Raw genomic sequence first — 20,240 nt, 5'->3', positions numbered from 1 at the left:
CATAATACTATTTAAAATGCATATTGGTACAATACAACGTTTGGAATCACTGACTAAAACATAGCCAGGTGAATACTTTTTAAATCTTTGTATAATTATACATATGATAAGAAAAATAATACAGCATAAAGTATAAAAGATCATTTCAGCTATAGACATCTCACAGGTAAATATAAGGTGTGTACAGTAGTCCTCTCCCCACTCCCTTCCCTTTCTTTGGACTATGTCATTCCCAGACTTATTTCCTGACACTGTCTCCTAATGCTGCCTCCTTCTGTTGCTCCCAAATGATGCTTTTACTAAAATTGGATTTCATGTGGCAGAAACACTGTCATTCCACTTTCCTGCTCCTCTGCTTTAAATTGTAATGTGCTTAATTTGAGTTCTGCTCCCAGTTTATATTAAAGAGAGGTGAATTCCCCCCAAATACACAAACAAACAAAATAACTGGAGAGTAAAAAAAGAGTTAGAATTGCCTCAGCTCTTAGAAATTTGAAATATGCTCTTTCCTCTTCACAATGGCTTCTCAATGGATAGGAATAAAATAAGGCTGGAATTGCTTTTCACATTCGGGCTCTGTTGGGGGCATTTTCACATAGACCCCTGTTGTAAGAGGGCTTCTTTTCTTTAGCTGCCAAATATAATAAGAAACAGTAATTACTAACAAAGAGTACAAAAGCTACATCTAGCCCTAATTAGATTCAGCAAATATTGGGTCCCTACCCCACAGAAAATATGTGTTCACAGCATACAGAATTATGGACTCCAGGAGATTTTTTTGATTCTACTATTAAAATTCATTGTAGATAAGTAATTCAGTGATTTGGATGTAAAATAGTAACCATTTTCCCTGACTGGAAGACAGAAGAAAGAGACTTTGAGAAAACATATCACCCAGAATACCACCAAAATTGACCAGCTCTCGTCTGTGGAGGAAGAAGCTTAATAGGAATCAATCTTAGTTATCATTGTCTCCGTTCTTCACATGTTTTTAATCACCACTTTTCTGTCTGCATTAGCTACCAATCTTTACTACCTCAGTAAACTGAGGTCTAGTCTGTTAGTCTGTGTGGCCATCTATAGCAAAATGAGGTAGGAAGAACACACAGCAATGCAGCTACCCAGTATCACTGTGAGTTGAGAATAGGCTCTTTCAATTCAAAACCTGACTGGTTTAGGGAGGCGTACGTGTATGTGAGTGAGAAGAGAGAGAAAGAGCAAAACAGAAGTGGAGGGGGAGAAGAAGGAGGAGGAGGAGGAGGAGAAAGGGGATAAGAAAGGTGAGAAAGGAGAAGAAAGGAGAGAGTAGTTTGTGATAGAGGCACAGGGTGCTTACAGGGATTGTTAGGAGGCCTGATTTCATACCTCTTTCTCTTTTATCACCAACTATTATAGTAGATGAAAATGGGACTTTCATTACTGGGCTGAAAGAAAGGTGTCTCCATCAAAAAGACTGCAAAATAGGGACAGGGAGCCCCTGGAAAGCTACAGTTTAGACATGGAAGGCATAGGGTGGCCCCAAGAGATGATTTTCACACGAAGGAGAGGAACATTTACGAGGAGAATAAAAGTCCATCCCAATGGTCCTTACTAGCAACATTTGGCCCAACCAATCTTGTATTTTGAATAATGATCTTAAATATAGTTGTCATGAAGGTGCAAAACAAAACAGCTGCCCCGTGTTGTTCAAACAGTTACTCAAACTGAAACACTGTTCAGAAGCACACAAACATTCAATGTCAAACATGTTAATGCCCATATTAGTCATCCTGAAACCCCAAAGGCCAGTGTTCAGGGTGCTAGTGTGTTCTTTGCCACTGTCCTTCCTCCTCTTTATGGATAGCTTCATTGCCCAAAATTAACTTGGACACGGGGAACTAAATGACTGAGTACCTCCCCACCAAACTTGGCACCCTTTTGGCACCACTCACCATTTTGCTCAAAGAAACAGCTGTGATGAGGAAGCTGTAAAAAAACAGCCCTGAACTGACTGATGCAAGGACCCAGAGGAGGAAGTCAGAATCTGGGCATGGTTCTGGATCTGCAAAGGAAACATAACAAAGCCTCCCTGAGACTGGTTTCAACATTAGGGTCCACTTCCCGCATCAGTGAGAAAACAACATAGAGCTTCCAGACCTTGCTGCCCAGCCCTAAGTCTCATTGGTCATCCAGGAAAAGCGTGGCTTTTTAAGACAACCACCCTAGAGTGTCATATTAAAGGCACAAGGCAAACTTCATGTGGTTGTCACAGAAATAAACACCTTCCCCAACTCCTTTTCTTTTGTAATCAGAGTTATTTATGTCACTGCCCATAAAGCAAGGCTACTCCATGATAGAGAACTCTGAAGGAGCCTTTCCACAGTCCTACAAATGAGTGATCTAAAATAAAGGGACACATTTATTTTCATACAAAGAAGACTGTGACACAAAAGGTGTCAGCTTAGTGAAATGGCCTTGCTCACCAATGACATAAATCTGGGTCCCGTTGCCCATGCCCACGAAGTATGGCGGTGGGTACATGAGTTCCACTTTGCAGATGTAGAGCCCGCTGTCCACGGCCCGCAATCCTTGGATGGTGAGGTTCATTTTGCTCCCGCTGGAGGCACCAGTGCAGGCAGAGTCTTCTAGGAAAGACAGCCCCCTCTCCACGGGGTAGGTCGCCGCACAGACTTCAGTGGTCTGGTTGGCTGTCTGCCGCAACACGGTCACCCGGACCTCATTGGCATTGTGTGAAGAACCATACTCACACTCAAAGCTGGCAACACCCCGGCTGCTGGCCAGCACCACTGCAGGCTGGGCCACGTGCATTGCTGGCATGGAAAAGCAAGAGGAAACTCAGTGCACATCCATGCCAGGCCCAGGCAGCACTTCTGGCCCAGGAATGTTTATCTCAGATGAATCCTCCGGCCTCACCTCCCAGCCCTAAAAGTTCCCCCTCCAGCAAATCCACCATTTTCCTTCCCTCTTTACCCATCCTAGAGCCTTCTACATCTCTCACTGTCTGCCAGTTACTCTCCCTAAGATTGTTTCCTTACTGAGAAACAGTTTCTTAAAGACATTTAAGGCAGGAAACACATGGATGTGACAAGTAAAAGATGTGGCTCTATCATGAAATGGATCATTTAGCAAACTGCTCTTCCCCTCGTTTTTCCCACATGAAGGAAAAGGGTTTTGATCACGTGATATCAAAGTGCCTACCAACTCTGGTATTATGCAGTTGTAATAAAACTGTGTCATTCAGGTACTGTAATGAGTAGTAGGGGAAATTCGCGAGTTTGAGTACAGTGTCTTGCCTAATATCTCAACCCATACCTCAAAAGCTTCTGCCTCCTTGCCTAACTGACCCTGCACCTCTGTCACCCAGGAGTAGCACAGCCCTGCCACCCCTCCCCTGACACTATTGTTGTAGAGTGGCAGATGCTCATAAATGGGGAAGCCACAGAACCAAGGGCACCTGGTCGTTTCCTCTCTGGGCTGAGGCAACCCTGCTGTTCGCTTTTGGGCTTCCCCTGCCATCCCCACCACCTCTTCCTTCCTCCCTCTCTCCTTCACTCGAATGCTGTCTTGCTTCTTTGGCTTTCTTTTCCCTCTGGCTTCTACAAGATAAGGGAAGCCGGCTCTCCATGCAGAGTCTTAAATCATCTAAAATTTAGCAGCTTTATCGCAAGTGATCTTTTTGTAACTAACATCATCCCTCTCTGAATCTTGAAAGTGATGCCCTGATTGTAAAAACAAATGTGATAACTAGCATTCAATGTCTCAGGTCCATTATTTAGTTTCCAAGACACCTATCCTACCTCAAATTAATCATCCAATACTGGAAACAGTAGTTCCTGCCTGTACTGGACAACAGCTGTCCTCAAAAGAGAACATAAGGCAGGAGTCATTGCCATGGTTACTCCAGGAGCTCTGGCTAGTGAGACAATAGTCTTTCTCAACCTTCAACTCTTCCTATCATACAGATGCCCTCTTAGCATCCTTTGCCCTGTAGTAAATCCACTGTGATGTTTTATTATACATATAAAATTTTTTTTCCTAGTACTGGGGCTCAAACTCAGGATCTTTTGCTTGCAAGGCAAGCAGAGAACCACTGAGCTAAATCCCCAGCCCTCCACTGTGGTGCTAAAGCAAGCTCTGCCTTATTAAAAATTTGTGTGTGCTAATCAGACTACCCTCTCTTTTACCTGTGTCTCCCAAACTCCTGGGAGTGAGCAGTGGTTTCCTGCCCAAAAGTGTGCTCAATCTTCTTTATTGTGTTGACTCTAAGTTTAAGGAAGACCAAGGTTACTGTCCTCCACCCCAGGTGAGCTCACGCTTTATCACCACTAATCTGCTCACACTCAATTTTTCAGTATCCACCATGAGAAGATCCTATTTACTGGTTGAGATAAAGTCCTAAGGAAGAAACTGGAATACTTCTAAAGGTACTAACATTTTCATGTTCAAAGTACATAAAATAGAAAATGTATATAAATACTTCTCCAGCAAAAACTAAATCAAATATCTTTTGAGCACATACTTCATATAAAACACATGCTTTTCTAACTCAGAAGAGGAATAAGATTGAAATTCAGTGGGAGTACTCATCATTTTAAGGCATGAAATGAATCTGGTATCAGGCTATATAGAGCTTTATTTCATTTGAAAACTGAGGGTCTGCATCCAAAATCTGCATGTAAGTCTTATGCTATACACACTGATGATTTCCTTTCTTTATTTCTTTTCTAGTCTTCCTTCCTTTCCAACTCTTTCATTTTTAAAATAATTGGCTAACTAGTTTATATGATTAAGAAGAGGAGCTTAAAACTTTGAATGGACTAAAGGAGGCATTCTTCCCATGACTTGCTGAGATTTTAAACAAGTTAGCCAACTAGTTTACAGAATTAATGAATGAGCACACCTCAAAGCCTTGAATTGTATAGAAAAGAATTCCATAATTTGATTAAATCAGTTTTTTAAAGAGGGAAATCTTGGGCTTACACTACTAGCAAGCTCAAACATATTCAGGACTGCACAATGTCTTTTCCTGCTTAAATAATTTTTTACAAAGTTTTCTTCCAAAATGCTATAGATATGTCTGAAATTGCTCATGTCTCTCTCCTAGCACTCCCATACGTTCACTAAGCCCCTGCTAAAAATCTGACACTCTATTACAAGCTCTACCTCTGCTCATTCGGTGCTGTTAGCTGTCCCCTGCTTGCCTTAGAATACAGAGCCATCCAAGCCAGGGGACTGGAGGCTTACCTTGAATGTCTGGCTTTACTAGAAATCACTGCCTTTGATTTGCTGAAAGAAATGAAATGCAGGTGAGAGAAACACTTCCTCTGCCTTCATGTTCCAAGATTCCACTTACCTTTAGAGAAGGCAGGCAGGAAGAGAAGAGAAAAAAGGGCAGAGCAGGGCCAGGTCATGGGAAGCAGCTTCGGCCAAGCCTGGTGCCCCCAGAGCACAAGGCAAACCATGGCTTTATGGGAGCCAAGTTGGGTCTTCAGGAAGCAGAGCGAAACGTTTCAGGATCCTGAACCTTTGAAATGTGTTTGAACCCACACAGATTCAAGGACTTTATATAGACACATAGTCACCTTTGATCCCAGATATGTACTACACATGAGCACACATAGAGGGCACCTGAGTAGAAAGCCTTTTTGTTTTGGTTTTACGAGAAAGGAAGTCGTGGGTTTAAACTGTTACGTCGAAAAGAGAACCTCAAACACTCAAAGTAAAACTGAACAAACAAGCCAATCCATGGATGGAAAAACGTACTCAATTTGAAACTGAAGCTTTGTGTTAACTTTGAGGATCTGGATAACTAAGTGGAGACTTAGAGAATTTCCTGGAGTGCAGGGGTCTCCCTACATCCCAGTTTTATTCTATCATCTAGGTATCTTTTGCCACTTAGTTCATTTCATCAACATTCACTATACAGCTCAGCTATCAGCCCTCTGAACGCTTGAGCCGATAACAGATTTTTGTCCATGGATATCATTAAAAAGAACTCCACACTCCACCGATAAAAATCATCTTTCTAAGGGCCCCTTGGTATGCTTCATGGTCAAGAGATTATTTCATCTAACTGCACTTAGCATTATGTCCACAGAAAATGCCAAAATCACAAAAAATAAACCAAAAAAGAGGCAGGAAAAACTGCCTCTTTTTGCAGATCCAAAAAGAATGCACATGCTCTTGAAAGCCTTAACAAGAACAAAACTGAGTTGGAGAAGATCCAGAAAAAGTCAACCAAAATTTACCCAAGATATTAAAACTTCCATAAGTGGATAGATTTTTTTCTAATAAGAATATTTTTAAGCATAAAATCCAAAACCTAAGAATAAGTATGATCAGAGTTCTTAGATTTCTAAAAGCTGTAGACAGCACAAATGCTCACCAATAAGTGCTATTAATTAGAATTCTAAATTATACAGAATATTAAGAATTTAGAATATATTACTTTATATTAAATATTTGGAATCAAAATATATCAAATATTTATAATACATAGCATAGAAAACTAAACATCAAAGACTCCCACCACCCTTAAATCTAGGCAGTTTTCATACATTTCCATGATGAATGTAACATTTGTAGGGAACCCGTAACCTGCTAGGAATTGTGTGCACTTAGGAAGACAAAAGCCTAGTGAATGCCTAAGGGTCCCCTGGCAAAGCAACATGAGGACAGGCAGGTGAGCATGGAGCCTGGCACAAAGCTGCCTCAGTCTTCTGTGGCTTCCTGTTGTCCATGCCTCTCAGCAGAGTAGACTTTGCAAAACAGGGACTCAATAATTCCCTTTCCAGCACCTCATACAAGCCTTACCCTCAGCTTGCCATTACCCCAACTTGTATCTTTCAGGCCTCATCATCTCACCCGTTTCCTTTCCCGTTACCTCCTTTTCACTTCTTTCTCATCCTCTAGGACTTAGCTAAGCTGTTTCCTCTTCCAGGAAGCCCCTCTCGACTTTCCTCTTTTCTCTGTTCCCCTAGGAACATATTATGGAAGCCTTAACACCCCAGCTCTAACACCAGCAAGCAATGATAATCTAATGGGAACAGATTAAGAGCCAGATCTCAGAATGGGCACTAGAGATTTCAAAATAAAGAGTGAAAAAAGTGTATTTGTACCTTCAGACGGATCCCACACTGTGGCTGGCAGCTAAACCCATGATCATGGTAGAGGGAGTTAAATAGGAGACTAGAGATAGTGCATGAACCATAGATGAGCAGAAGCCATCAGTGTAGTTTATGGATCTCAGACAGAGATTCTCAGAGGAAGGAAACCAGAGCTCTTTGCTGAGGAAAAGGGCAGACAGTTGGAACTCAGACCTAAAGATCAGCAGGTGCCAAAATTGAAACGGTCTTTCAGAGCTTGTAACAGTAAGAAGACACTGCCAGCATGCACACAGAGGCTCACACCCTTAGCAGTGAGAGCCAAGAAGCACAAAAAGCAAACTGGTACAACATAGTTCAAATTTAGGGAAATTTTTCCCTGCACAGAAAGGAGGCTTGGGAAGTCAGGTTCAGAGGAAAAATAGGACTGAGACTACTCCAACACCCTAGGTACTTGGAATTGGAAATTGTTTACTATAAGGTCCAGATCATAAAGAACGATTTGCAGACCATATGGTGTCTGTTGCCTCTTCTCAACCCTGTCACTTGAGAGTGAAAGAAGCCATAGATTACATTTAAACCAATGGTATGGCTGCTTTCTAATAAAACTTTATTTGCAAAACAGATGGAGACTGCATCTGACCAGTGGACCATAGTTCATCAACCTCTTATCTAAACTAAGGTTAGGGCCAGGAATTTAGCTCAGTGGTGCAGCCGCCTGCCTCACAAGCTCAAAGACCCAAGTTCAATCCCCGATACCAAAATAAATAAATAAAAACCAAGATCCCAATAATGAATGTTACTGTACTGTATACCTAAAATGTACCAATAAACTAAAAAAAAAAAAAACCTAAGGTAATGAAACCCATGAAGTAAACATCCCTAAGAAACTAATCAGTGAGTAGAGGGAGGTGTTCAGGATGACATGAGATTTGCAGCTTGAAAGTTACTGTGGCATTATGAAGAACTGTTCAAACATTCGTCAAACTTTCTCTTATTCAAGTCTCATAACAACCACACAAGATACAGGTCATAATATTTTCTATTTTATAAAAGAAGAAAATCAAGACACTGAAAGCTAAGGTGACTTATACAATTCCCTGTAGTAGTGATAAGGCCGAGATTTGAAGTCTGTGATACTCTTAATCACTACTTTAAATATTTGAAGTCAAAGAGAGCTGGATTTGAATGCAGCATGAAGACTAGCTAGCCGTTGCCTTGTCCCAGAGAGCCTGATGGCCTTTGGATAATGGCATCTACCTCTCAAGGCCATGGCAAGGATTAGAGATGATAATGCATGCTAGAGTTATAAGAGGCCTCTTATGATGACTGGCCACTCAACATATGAGTCCTTTGGAGTTTTCTTTTTAATTTATTTTTGTACAATCACGGAGAAGACAGTGCTACAATTTATTGACAAGATATCTAAAGGTCATCCATGGCTTAGGCATCCATGCAGATACTGATAAAAATTTGATAGGCCAGGGCATAAAAGTAATATTCTGTGAACATTTGCTAAATGAAAATGAATGAAAATAGTTTAATGGAAAAAGAGATGAGAAATTCAAACAAATCTTAACAAGTTACCTAATTATGCTTCTATAAAACTCTTTCCATCATAGCAAGAAAAATTGACTGTTGTAGAAACCACTTGTTGAAAGAATCCTGATTTTAAAAAAGATATTTATTCACTTGTTACCTAGTAGATTACAGAATAATTACAAAGTGGATGAGATAATTGATAAATCTAGTAATATTGCCTCAAGCAAGGGACCCAACTGAAGATTTCCTATGAGAAACATTCCGATCCCATGTACCTCCAGATATAATGCACTGAGAAGAACACAATGCCTTTACAGCATTATTGCCAAAATTGCTTTACTTGAATCCAATAATGAAGAAATAACCAGACAAATTCACAGTCTCCATAACTCCTGACATGGAACTACATTCCTACATAAAACTGTGAATGCCAAGAAAGATTATAAAGGGAAAAGCTTGGAAACCCATTCTAGGTTAATGAGAAATAAAGAGATATGATGATTCAGTGTATGATCCTCCACTGTGCACATCACTGAAACCCTAGAGAAAAAGCTGACAACAAAGTCTATTCGGTAATAGTTCGTAGTGTTAAGTTTCCTGAGTCTCACCATTGTATTCTACAGAAAAGCATCCTTGTTTTTAGCTGATTCCTAAGTATTCAGGGTCTAAGTATTGGGCTGTCATCAAGTAACTCACAAATGGTTCAGCAAAAATATATGTGAATGTGTTGGTAGCAAAATAATAAAACAACAGTGACAAAGTGTTAAGAATTGGGGAAGGTAGGCAAAGAATATATATTTATTCATTATACTATTCCTAAAATTTCTTTGCAAGTTTGAAGTTTTCAAAGTAAAAGATCAGAAGTAAAAGCTATAGAGACAACTATTAAAATGGTAAGCACTATGCCAATAAATGAATTAAAATTTGGAGAGGGCAAGTGACTTGTTTAAGGATTTTCTCTCCAGCTGGGAGACAGGGCTCTGTGGACAGTGGGTGGACAGTGCTCTGTCAGTGCCCTGGTAGCTTGGCTTCGTAGTGGGTTCAGCTCATAGCAGACAGCCCAAGAATGGAATCAGGGTGGTATTTTTACTTCCTCTCTTCCAGGGGCAGGGCTTCACCTTGATGTAGTAGTATGAACACTTCACATCAGGCAAACATGCCTGCCCACCCCCAACACCCAGTTCCAAAATGCCATTTCTTGCTGAACTGGTAACACCCTACCCTGGTCCTTCTAGACTGAGGGACATTATCAGCTTCCATTATTGCTAGTACCTGAATGTGTCACCACACAACCACCACTCTCTTTAATCTCTGTCTCTGTCTTTTAATCTCTTTTTTTTTTTTTTTTTTTTTTTGAGATGAGGTCTCATAAGGTAATTCAGGCTGAACTTGAACTCACTATATAGCCCCTGATGGCCTCAAACTAGCAGCAATCCTCCTGCTTCTGTCTCCCAAGTGTTGGAATTATAGGCATGCACCACCATGGTTGTCTTAATATCTCTCAAAGTAGTCCTTTCACATACTTCATACTCAACTAGCTTTCCTGTTGAAAATTTCACTGATCTAATCTTGTACCTAGCAAGTGGCAAAAACTGGATTTAAACCTTTATTTGCTCATTCCTAATACTTAATTTTTCTCTATTATCTTGGGTATCATATAGGCTGTGTTTATTACAACTGTGTATGTGTGACTCTGTCTTCTCTACTCCTCTTTTCCCAACACCTGTACCCATACCACACACTCAGCACCTAAATCAGGGCCTCCTTTGTACATAACAATCAAGGATTGCTAAGCACTAATGAGCCCAGCAGAGTGGTCAAGAACATGGTTGGTTAGAGTTAGATGTGTGTTTAAATCCTTGCTCTGCTGTTTCCAGATGTGTAATCAGATGACATTGTGAACTTCTCAGAACCTCTTCTTAATTGTTTATAAAGTATGTCTAATCCTGATAACTATCTTATAGCATTATAGTAATGATTCAGTGAATCTATGCCAACAAATTGGTGTGCCTAAAATACAGTAATGTCAACTTATATGTTAAGCACCAAGTTACAGATTTCAAACTTAAATAGCTTTATAAACCCCTTTTTCGCTATCATCTCTACTGAATGGATGATATATTAGATTAAAATCAGGTACTCGCCTAATACTCACAAACTTATTGAATGTCTGCCCCTGCCAATGTCTTCATCCACACCATAACAAAAATGAGGGGTTTTTTTATTTGATTAAAGTACAAAAATTCAACACTCTTAAAGTAATCTTAAGAGTAATATGAGCTCTCTCAATACCATTCAGTGTTTAGATAGTCAAATGTCTGAGAGTACCACATCCTTGGATATTGTTATTTAAGGTCAGGAAGGGGAAACACAATTTTTTAATTTACTTTTATCATTCCAAAAAAGAAATTTTTTAAAAAGGTTATGATAGGTGGTAAAGGAAATGAAGATAACTGGCTAAAATTAGGACTTGGGGACTCACTGAGATTTCACTTATGAATTATCTTCCTATATCCTAATAGCTTGAGTAACCCCAGATTGGTTTTATAGCACTCTTAGTGGTAACTGCATTTGAAAGAGACAAGATTTGCATAATTCACAGTGGTGCCTTCAGGAAGTGTCTTCACAATTCCAAATGAGGTACAGTTTGGGTAAGGTGACTGGATTGTTTTACTTAATTATAAAATTCCTCAGTTTGTTAACCTCACTCCAAGCATAATTCAACTTTTCATGTTCTTGAATTTTTCTTTCTAAAACTCTTATTATCTTTTCTTCAACTAGTATACACACACACAAAAAAAAAACCCAACCCTCTGTTGAAAGACTTGCACCTGGCATTGACTGTGGTACATACTGCAAAACATCCTTTGCTTAATGGTTTCAGATGTAACGGGAAGAATGAAAAGTCTAATATTTGCATAGTGTGCAGTTTCAGGACATCCCATTACGTCGCGCCTATAATCATGCCTAATTAAGGTTATATACTCTATTTTTTGTGCTAATTAGCTCATCACAGTACAACTCCTTTCAAAATTGACTTCAAAGGAAAAAGAAAATCATCCTCCAAAGTAAGTGATTGCCAAAGAACAATCTATCAATCATATCACTTCGAAAGAGAGTTAAAGAGAAAGGAAATGATATGCAAAGTGACTGGAAAGAAATGTTAGCTTTGTTACCATTTAAGGGTGAAAATACGGGCTGGGCAAGAACCTACTTAAATAAATGTGGTAGATTAATTTTCAGACCCTAGGCAACTATAATCTACTTCATAAAGTCAAGTAAAAATTGACACTTCTGAGCTCGTGGGTATTTTGTCTGTCTTGTAGTGGGAAAATACGAGTCAGTTCCTGCAGGCTTTTCAGTTTACATTGTCTCCTGGCTGGAGATAAAGTAGACGGGATTGTAAGGGAAGCAGAGTTTTATTCACTGGTACAAATGATAACATGAAATGCAGGGACTGCTTCAGTTGAAGATTAATCTTTGCTGTACTTATGTGGAGATGAAAACAAAAAATTTGAACAAATAAATTATAGGTCAACTATGGTCACAGAACAATTTATAGGAAGAATCTATGTTCTAATTTATTAAATCATTTTGACATTCTTATCTCCATTTATAGATAATGGTCTGTTAGTATATTTCTGCTTTTAGCCATCATTATCTCTGATTATTGTTCAATACCCCCAGCTTCTCACACCTAAAAGCACAATTAAAGTTGAATGATATTTTTTCCTTAATCCTGTGGTGCTTCTGCCATGAATAAACATAGCTAGCCATGAATAAATTTAGGTAAGTGTCTCTATCAAAAGGTAAGAATAGATGTTTTCAAAATCGTGACCCCATTATTTTATTGTCTGGGAAAGAAGTAGTTGGCATTTAGATCTTATTCCTTAGTCACACATTTAGATCTTATTCCTTCATCATCAAGAAATGAACAGAAAGGGAATGCATCCAGTTCACCTCACCCACATGGTGCAATCAGAGTATACCTGATCCTCATTTAGAACAAGAGGAAACAATCTTATACCATTTTCGATTGACAAAAGAGGAAACTTCCCAGGTCACTGTTTTCTTGCCTGGGAGCAAAAAGGAGAAAACCTTGGAGTATAACCAAGAAATTTCTTTAATGCTGAATAAACCACACACCCATGAAGCCCCTATCTATAAAGAGTACTACTGGATGTATCAAACATTTGATGGGTTCCATTTCTTGGATGATATCTGTGGCTGGCATAATCTCAGCCTCAAGCACTTATTTCAGTTTCTTGGTTACACAGACAATCACTGTTTTCATATTTTGAGCTGTATTATTTCAGGCCTCTCTGCATTTGAAAATTTCCGGCTCTGAACCTCTTCACACCTTCAGTTCGTAGGAAATGTTATGTTCACAACCTTGAACCTAGAGAAGGAGCATCAGACAGACTAACACTCTTTAAGCTGGTGAATCTTTAAAAGCACACCAATGGTGTTAATGTTTTGGCCATAAATTTTCATCTTCTCTGAATGTATTCCGAACAAAATCTGTAGCTGAGTTCCACTCCATTCCAGTGTAAAAAGAATGAATTAGCAAACATGTCCTCAACAGGCTGAGATAAGGGCAGAAGATTCTAGTTATTTCTCATCATCCACAATTCTGATCACACATCACACAGAGCAATCACCAGTCAGAATCAAATTCTGAAATATGGGCACAATTTTTCTAACAGGCTGCTCAGTTGTGGAGTAACTAAATGTAATGGAAGGCCGTGTTTGGATTTGGCCCAATGAATTGTATTATCCAAATATACTTCACAAAAGAATTTAGAAAGAGTTAATTGCCTTTAGCAGCTTTCTAAACAGACCTTGTTTCATGGGTTACGTTCTAAGAGACAATTGGCCCAGTTCTTCATTCATGAGCAGGAAACTAAATAATTTGCACACACGTAGTCACATGAGAGCTAGTTGAAAGCAATAAGAGCTATGCACTATAACTAAAACCCAAAGTCTTTAGATTTTGGCTGGCACCTACAGAGATTTGAACTCCTCTAATAGGCTCACAGTGCTGCAATGACATCATCTACTTAGTAATTCATAGAAATTTTTGTTGCTTCTCAACATTATTCAAATTCAATCTGCTCACATAAAATTCTTACCACAAATAAAGTCTGAACTTTGCAGTGCTGACCATCTCTGTTCAATTTGTTAAGAAATGCTGACAAAGAGAATATATCTAACACATTTATTTCCTGCTCTCTCAAAATATAAGCAGGTCAAGAAACTCAGACGACCATGTTTCCCACATTTTAACCTTTGGATTACACAGACAATGTGAGCTTAAAAACAAATAAGTTCATTAGGAACTGACTCATGCTATTAAAAAAAAGAGCTAAAGGAAGTTATTATATTTAAAAATTAAATATTTGCTACTGCAATTTATGATCTTGATTTATATAGGCTAAATTCCAATACCCAAGTTCATGGTAATATTATTGGGAAAATGCAATTATTTCTTCTAATCATTTGGAATCACTGTCTTCACTTTAGAAAATAAACCACTTCCAAATTCTTTGACTCTCTCTCCAAGTATCCAAGCTTTCTTTTAGCTACCATAATGAAATGCCTGTGTAAGTGAATGTCATTTATATGATCTGAGTCTACTGATTGGCTTCAGTATTCCATATAGCAAAGAAAAACTTAAAAATATGAAACCTCCAAAATTTTTATTTTAAGAGAATGAGAGTAAAGACGAAAATGGGAAAATGAGATACAAGTGGAGTAAAGAGATAAAGACAAAAAGAAACTTCAAATGAAGGATAACTCACATATACTCAAAGAAGTATCAGTTCTGACCAGTGATCTAACAGAATTAATCAACAACAAGAGAACATCACTTGTGACTGTGGGTAAAACTCTCACAAAATGTCAAAACCTCTTGATACCACATCACCATACAAAAAGATGCTCTGGTAGGTATTTTTACCCAAGAATGTACAGATAATGTCAGTCTAGTACTAAATTTAGAAAACAAAATTGACTGTGATTGATAAGACTCAGAGAACCTTTTTAGAGTCCTTAAGTCAAATTACTACAACATAAGTGGGGTTTTTAAAAGTCATAGCCTAAAAGTCAGGAAATTCTTACTTAGATTTAGCCATATCTCTGTTGATGCTGGGTTAGATGATAATTTTTTTAGAGATTTACAGAACTTTGAGTATCACAGAGGTGCAATGCCTCAAACTCCATTTTTAGAGAATTGTTCCTCAATTAGAAGCGTTGCAATTGGAAAATCAACCAATGAAATTCACAAAATCTTTTCTATGTAACATTTTTAATAAGATCTAAGTTATTTATTTTTCCCAGAAAATACATAATCAAGCCAAAAAGAAGTGAGTAGAAGATAAGAATTTGTCTTGCTCTCCACTCCCAATCTATCAGGACAGATTTAGCTGTAGCATGTAAAAAGTAAGACAGACTCCTGTAAAATGAATAAAATAGCCACCTACAGTTTAAGATATTTTGTGTATAAGCCTGGCTCTGATGCTACCTATGTGTGTGTCATTTTATTTACATAATATTACTAGAGTTTAATTTTTCCACCTATGAAATAAAGAAGCTGAATTAAAAAGACTCTCTAATTAAAAGTGTACTATCAGGATGGAGACATAACTTAGAGGTAGAGCATTTGCTTAGGTACTGATCTGGTCTCCAAAGCTGAAGAGATAAGAGTATATCTTATGGGCCAGGGATTTAGCCCAGTGGCACTGTACCTGCCTCGCAAGTGCAAGGACCTGAATTTGATCCCCAATACAAAAAAAAAAAGTGTATCTTCCATTCATGATATGTAAGTGAAAAAAATTAGAAAATTACATTGAAAGCATGATCCACTTTATAAAATTAAAGTAAATTGGGAAGGGTAGGGGAAAGGGAATAAGGGAAAAGAAAAAAATATGAGAGAAAATGAAAAAATGGAAATAAAGTGTTTGTAAATGGGGAAGGGAGAAAGAGGTGAAGGGAGGGCAGGGACAAGGGGAAAAAAATGACAACCAAGACCTGTCATGTAAAGGTACAAGATCCCAGTAATCAATGTAACTGTACTGATACCTAGAATGTACCAATAAATGCAATAAAAAGAAAAATAAATAAAATTAAAGTAAAAATACATGCTAAATTATATATAGAAGTTTGGTTTTTATATAAAATTTTTATTTTCTTATCTATCTGTATTCTAAATTTCTATGAATGTGTATGTATTATTCATATAAAATAGAAAAGATATTACATAAAAATAGAAAATATATTACAAACAATAAAAATTAAGTCTTTGGAACATTTAAGCAGATGCTAGCTCATCAGTACTTCAGTGTTCCTGACTTTGGAACTCTGTAAAGCTCTAACTTTACAGAAATCAGACAGCATTATCAGTCTGGCAAGGCAAAGCAGATGATTTTCAGTTTAAGGTGAACCCCTGAGCTGTCAGGGCAAAAAACTATCTGAGTCAGATTACAGATAATTCCTAGAAATTTCCATATTGAATGATATAAATTAGACATGAGCTTCAGCATACCATGCCTAGAAAATTGAGGGACAAGTTTTAAATAATGATAGAATAATTCTTTAGCTAATTCCTCTGTAGTACGTTCCTACTTAAAGATTCATTCTGAACCTGGTGTGGTGGAGCACACCTGTAATCCCAGAACTCAGGAGACTGAGGAGGGAAGATCACTGTGACTTTGAGGCTAGCTTGGGCTACATAGTGAGTTCAGGGCCCAGCCTGAACTATAAAAGGAGACCCTGTCTCAAAAAACAAAAAACTAAAAACCTTTCTATCTGAGCTATAGGACTACAGTTTGAGACTCAAGACTATGCCAGCTTCTTCACTGGCAAGAGACTAGAAAAGGTTAGTCTCACCAGCACGTGGAGTCCTTTTATGTATTCAAGGTTTACATAACCCTAAGGCCTTCAATGAGACATGTGCCATGTGCAACAAGAAGAATCCAAAGAAAATATACAGATGGCTCACCCTCCACATCTCAGGATAGCACCAAATGAGCTCTCAAAATTCAAATGCTTCATCCTCCAGTGAACTTGAGCATAAAATTGCAAATTCAAATGACCTTCCATTTTGGAAGATCCTATTTTCCAAATAATGTTATCATTATTCAGAATATCACTGGGACATTCTTTTGGGATTATTTTTGCTTTTATGGAAGAGAAAAATGTAGTGTCGTATTACTTTAGGATTGTTTCTTGGTTTTGAAACAATATGGAACACTGGTTTGGCTACCGTCTTTCATCAATTAAGAAAGAAACCATCATGGGCTAGGGATTTAGCTCAGTGGTTCTTCTGCCTGCCTCGCAAGCACAAGGACCTGAGTTCGATCCCAGTACCAAAAGAAAGAAAGAAAGAAGGAAACCATCAGAAAAATTCACATTCAAACAGCAAATGAGTATTGCCTCTGGAGATGTTGGAAAGACTGTACTACAAGGCTTTGAATATCATGAATGTTTTCAGTAGTGGTAACATCACTAGAACAGGAGATGTGCTGGAGTCATGATCCACTTCATGCCACCAGAGACAGGAAAAATAGACAGGAGGGAGATTTTCTCATTACTCACTGCTTGCGCAATGCATGGCAGAGTGTCTGCCCTAGGGAGATCAGATTCAGGGTTATGGCAAACCTTCACAAGACATGAAACAAGGAATAGCCTAGGACCCAAAGAAAAGAGATTGCATACAGGTAGATGAGTAAAGAAAATGAAGGAGGAATCCAGCAGGTAGCCAGATACCTCTTCATTCAGAAGATCTGTCCCAGACTGATAAGCTTAGGCCCTAGGATAAAAGATGGGGTTCAAGCCAAAGTTTCTGGCCTTGGGAAAGGGGACTGATCAGAGGAAGACAGCCAAAAAGGCCCAAGCAAAAACTCATTCCAGGCAAAAAGACTGCAGAGAATCTGGGCCTTACCTGAATATGGAGTGAGTCCATTGGCTATTCCCCAAGATCAAGAGTCCTACTGTTAGGGAATTGATCATGTTAAAGTATGCTGTGATGCTGCCATCACAGGCTGCATTTTCCTGGTGCTTCTTGGCTCTTAGAATGACTTCATGCTCTTATCTTTACTTTCCCTTCCACCAAGGCCACAGTGAGACAGAAAAGTTAAACCCTGTGTCTGTAGGGCTGGACCCATAAAAGCAACCTGGCCTGTGATAGGTTAGAAGTAGTTCACTCCTCATTAATAATCAATAATCTAGCCCAAAACTGATAAAAGGACCTTCCTTTCTTTGTTATTTTCTTCTCTTCTTCTCTTCCTCTCTTCTTCTTCCTCCTCTCTCTGCTGTCTCCCTCTACCCCCACCCCTTGAATAAAATCTCCAGTCAGACTTCTCTATGTGTGTGGCCTAGTTGTTGAGCATCACTATTCCCTTTCATTGATGTCAGAAGCGGGATCTGGGATTGCCAGGCCCACAGGTCAAAATACCTGGGGACCTGAAACCCAGATACCAAGACGCTCCATCTCAGCCCCCACCCAACGTCTGCGACCACCTTCGTTGGCGCCAGTCTCACAGCCAACACCGATCCACCTATCTCCAAGCCCACCAGATACTGGGTAAGTCCCCCATTCTGAGACCTCTTTTGGGTATTGGGGGTCCCAGGGTCCCAGACCTCCAAGAGGACATCCACCTCCTGACGTGACTGGCCTGGCGCGGGGCCCTCTATCCTCCACCGCAAACCACTGGGTTTGCTAGGTTGAGTCCAGGACTCAACCGGGTCTCCTCTGCCCCTGCTTGGGACGCCTTGAGGGAGTAGAGAGGCTTTCCACTTTAAACCCCCTTCCTGCACAAGAGACGTCTTTGCAGGAAGCTTGAGTTCCACCTTCTAGGCTGGGTCTAGAAAAGGGGGTCTCATCAGAACTCTCAGAGACGTCTGGTCTTCTGATAACCTCCTCCACCGTCCTCTTGGTAGTCATGGTCTCTGGCTCGTCCGTACCTGTGGACTCTCCTTTGAGATACTTACTCAGGAATTTGGAGGGCCTTAACCTAAAACCCAAATGGCTAGTTTGGTTGTCCACTTAAATTTGGTCCCAATATCAATTAGACAATCAAACTGTCTGTCCGCCTAACAGCTCCCTTGAACTGGGTCTAATTCGAGACCTATATAACTTTTGTGAGCATCAAGGAAAGTGGTCGGAGATTCCATATGTCCAGGGTTTTTCTTATTTTAGCAACCAGCCCTCTCTTTGTTCCACTGCCCAGAGACTGTCTCTTCTATCGCCTCCTCCCACACTTCTGCTGGCCCAAGGTCCCTCCACCGCCAACCCCCTCCCTCTTAATTTCTCAGACCAGCTGGACCTGGCCAATGACCCTCCCCCATACCCTGAACCAAGAAACCAACCCACTCCTCCCCTTACCCCGTCGGACTCCTCCTCTTCTCCTAGACCTCCAACCCCTCTCATTTCCATAACACCTCTTACAGGTACCACTCTGCCCTCTGCTCCAACCCCACCTCTCACTTGTTCCAAGTCGCATATGAGCCACACAATGGTGCCCTTGTGCGAAGTAGAAGGGGTTGAGGAAATCATCCAAGTTCATACCCTCTTCCCCATGACTGAATTGGCTCTCATCCAAGCCAGACTTGGTTCTTTCACGGCCGATCCAACAACCTTTGTGAAACAATTTCAACTCTTCACACAGTCTTATCAATTAACCTATCATGATCTTTTTGTTCTCACCAATGCTTTAACTCTTGAAGAAGGAAAAAGAGTGCTGGATCAGGCTCGCATGCAGATCAGGAACATTTGACAGACAATTGCCATCCGATAGGTTCTGCCGCAGTCCTGGAACAGGACCCAGGATGGGACTACTACACAGAGGTGGGAATTGAAGCTCAAGACAGGTATATTAATTGTCTCCTTCATGGGCTCCACAGAGCAACCATGAAGTCTATAAATTATGAAAAGCTTAATGAAATTTTAAAGATAAAAATGAAAATCCATCTGCCTTTTTACAAAGGCTGATGGCCTCAGCCAACACACCAAACTTGACCCTGAATCTGTCAATGGCCAAAGATTAATTATGATGCATTTCTTTTCTCAGAGCTACCCTGACATTAGACTCAAACTAAAAAAGCTCGAGAAGGGACCTTTGACGACCTCTGCAGAAGTCCTGGCCACAGCATTTAAAGTTTATCATGGCTGTAATGATCTCATGATCACCAAAAAGTACCAACTGTTGGCACAAACCTTCAATCCTGGCATGCCACAGAAGTCTCAGGAAAAGGGACCCTTCAGGGGGCCCTCTAACCCAGAAAAATCCTGCTTCTGATGTGGCCAGGAGGGACACTGGGCCAGTGATTGCCCAAATCCCAAGGCACCCACAAAGCCTTGTCCTAAGTGCCAATAGAAGGAACACTGGGGTTTCGACTGCCCCCTGGTGTCCACCCGCCATTGAGCTGCCAGCCCTGGTACTCCCCAGAACAATGACCTGACAGGTCTGGCAACAGCTGAAGGGCTATGAAGAGGCCTGGCATGACTGGCCCAACTCGGATCACTGCCCAGGAGCCAAGGGTAATTTTAATTGTGGCAGGTAGGACTATTATTTTCTTATTGGACATGGTGCCAGC

General features: G+C 39.9%; 1 protein-coding gene across 2 annotated transcripts; it reads right to left on the bottom strand.

Moving 5' to 3' along the window:
• Positions 1-328: 328 nt before the first annotated feature.
• On the bottom strand, positions 329-5,513 carry Ctla4 (cytotoxic T-lymphocyte associated protein 4). Of its 2 annotated transcripts, XM_010638254.2 has the most exons (4): positions 5,354-5,513; positions 2,463-2,810; positions 1,932-2,041; positions 329-631 (listed from the first exon to the last, which is right to left on the bottom strand). In XM_010638254.2, exons 1-4 carry the CDS (start codon positions 5,460-5,462, stop codon positions 527-529), a joined length of 672 nt encoding a protein of 223 aa, XP_010636556.1. In that variant the 5' UTR covers positions 5,463-5,513; the 3' UTR covers positions 329-526. The 2 variants fall into 2 exon arrangements, with proteins under 2 accessions (XP_010636556.1, XP_010636557.1); XM_010638255.2 differs by lacking the exon at positions 1,932-2,041.
• Positions 5,514-20,240: the final 14,727 nt, after the last annotated feature.

This window comes from Fukomys damarensis, unplaced genomic scaffold, assembly GCF_012274545.1.
Source record: "Fukomys damarensis isolate Sample0158 unplaced genomic scaffold, DMR_v1.0_HiC HiC_scaffold_16, whole genome shotgun sequence".
Lineage (NCBI taxonomy): Eukaryota > Metazoa > Chordata > Mammalia > Rodentia > Bathyergidae > Fukomys > Fukomys damarensis.
This window is presented reverse-complemented; position numbering and strand designations above follow the sequence as displayed.

What these genes read in the sequence shown, in the direction of transcription:
- Ctla4 (XM_010638254.2), bottom strand. Translation starts at nt 5,462, where the DNA reads ATGGTTTGCCTTGTGCTCTGGGGGCACCAGGCTTGGCCGAAGCTGCTT. An exon ending in CCTGCCTGCCTTCTCTAAAG is followed by an intron (nt 2,811 to 5,353) that starts GTAAGTGGAATC and finishes TTTCCATGCCAG; the next exon opens with CAATGCACGTGGCCCAGCCT. An exon ending in GACCCAGATTTATGTCATTG is followed by an intron (nt 2,042 to 2,462) that starts GTGAGCAAGGCC and finishes TTTCCTTTGCAG; the next exon opens with ATCCAGAACCATGCCCAGAT.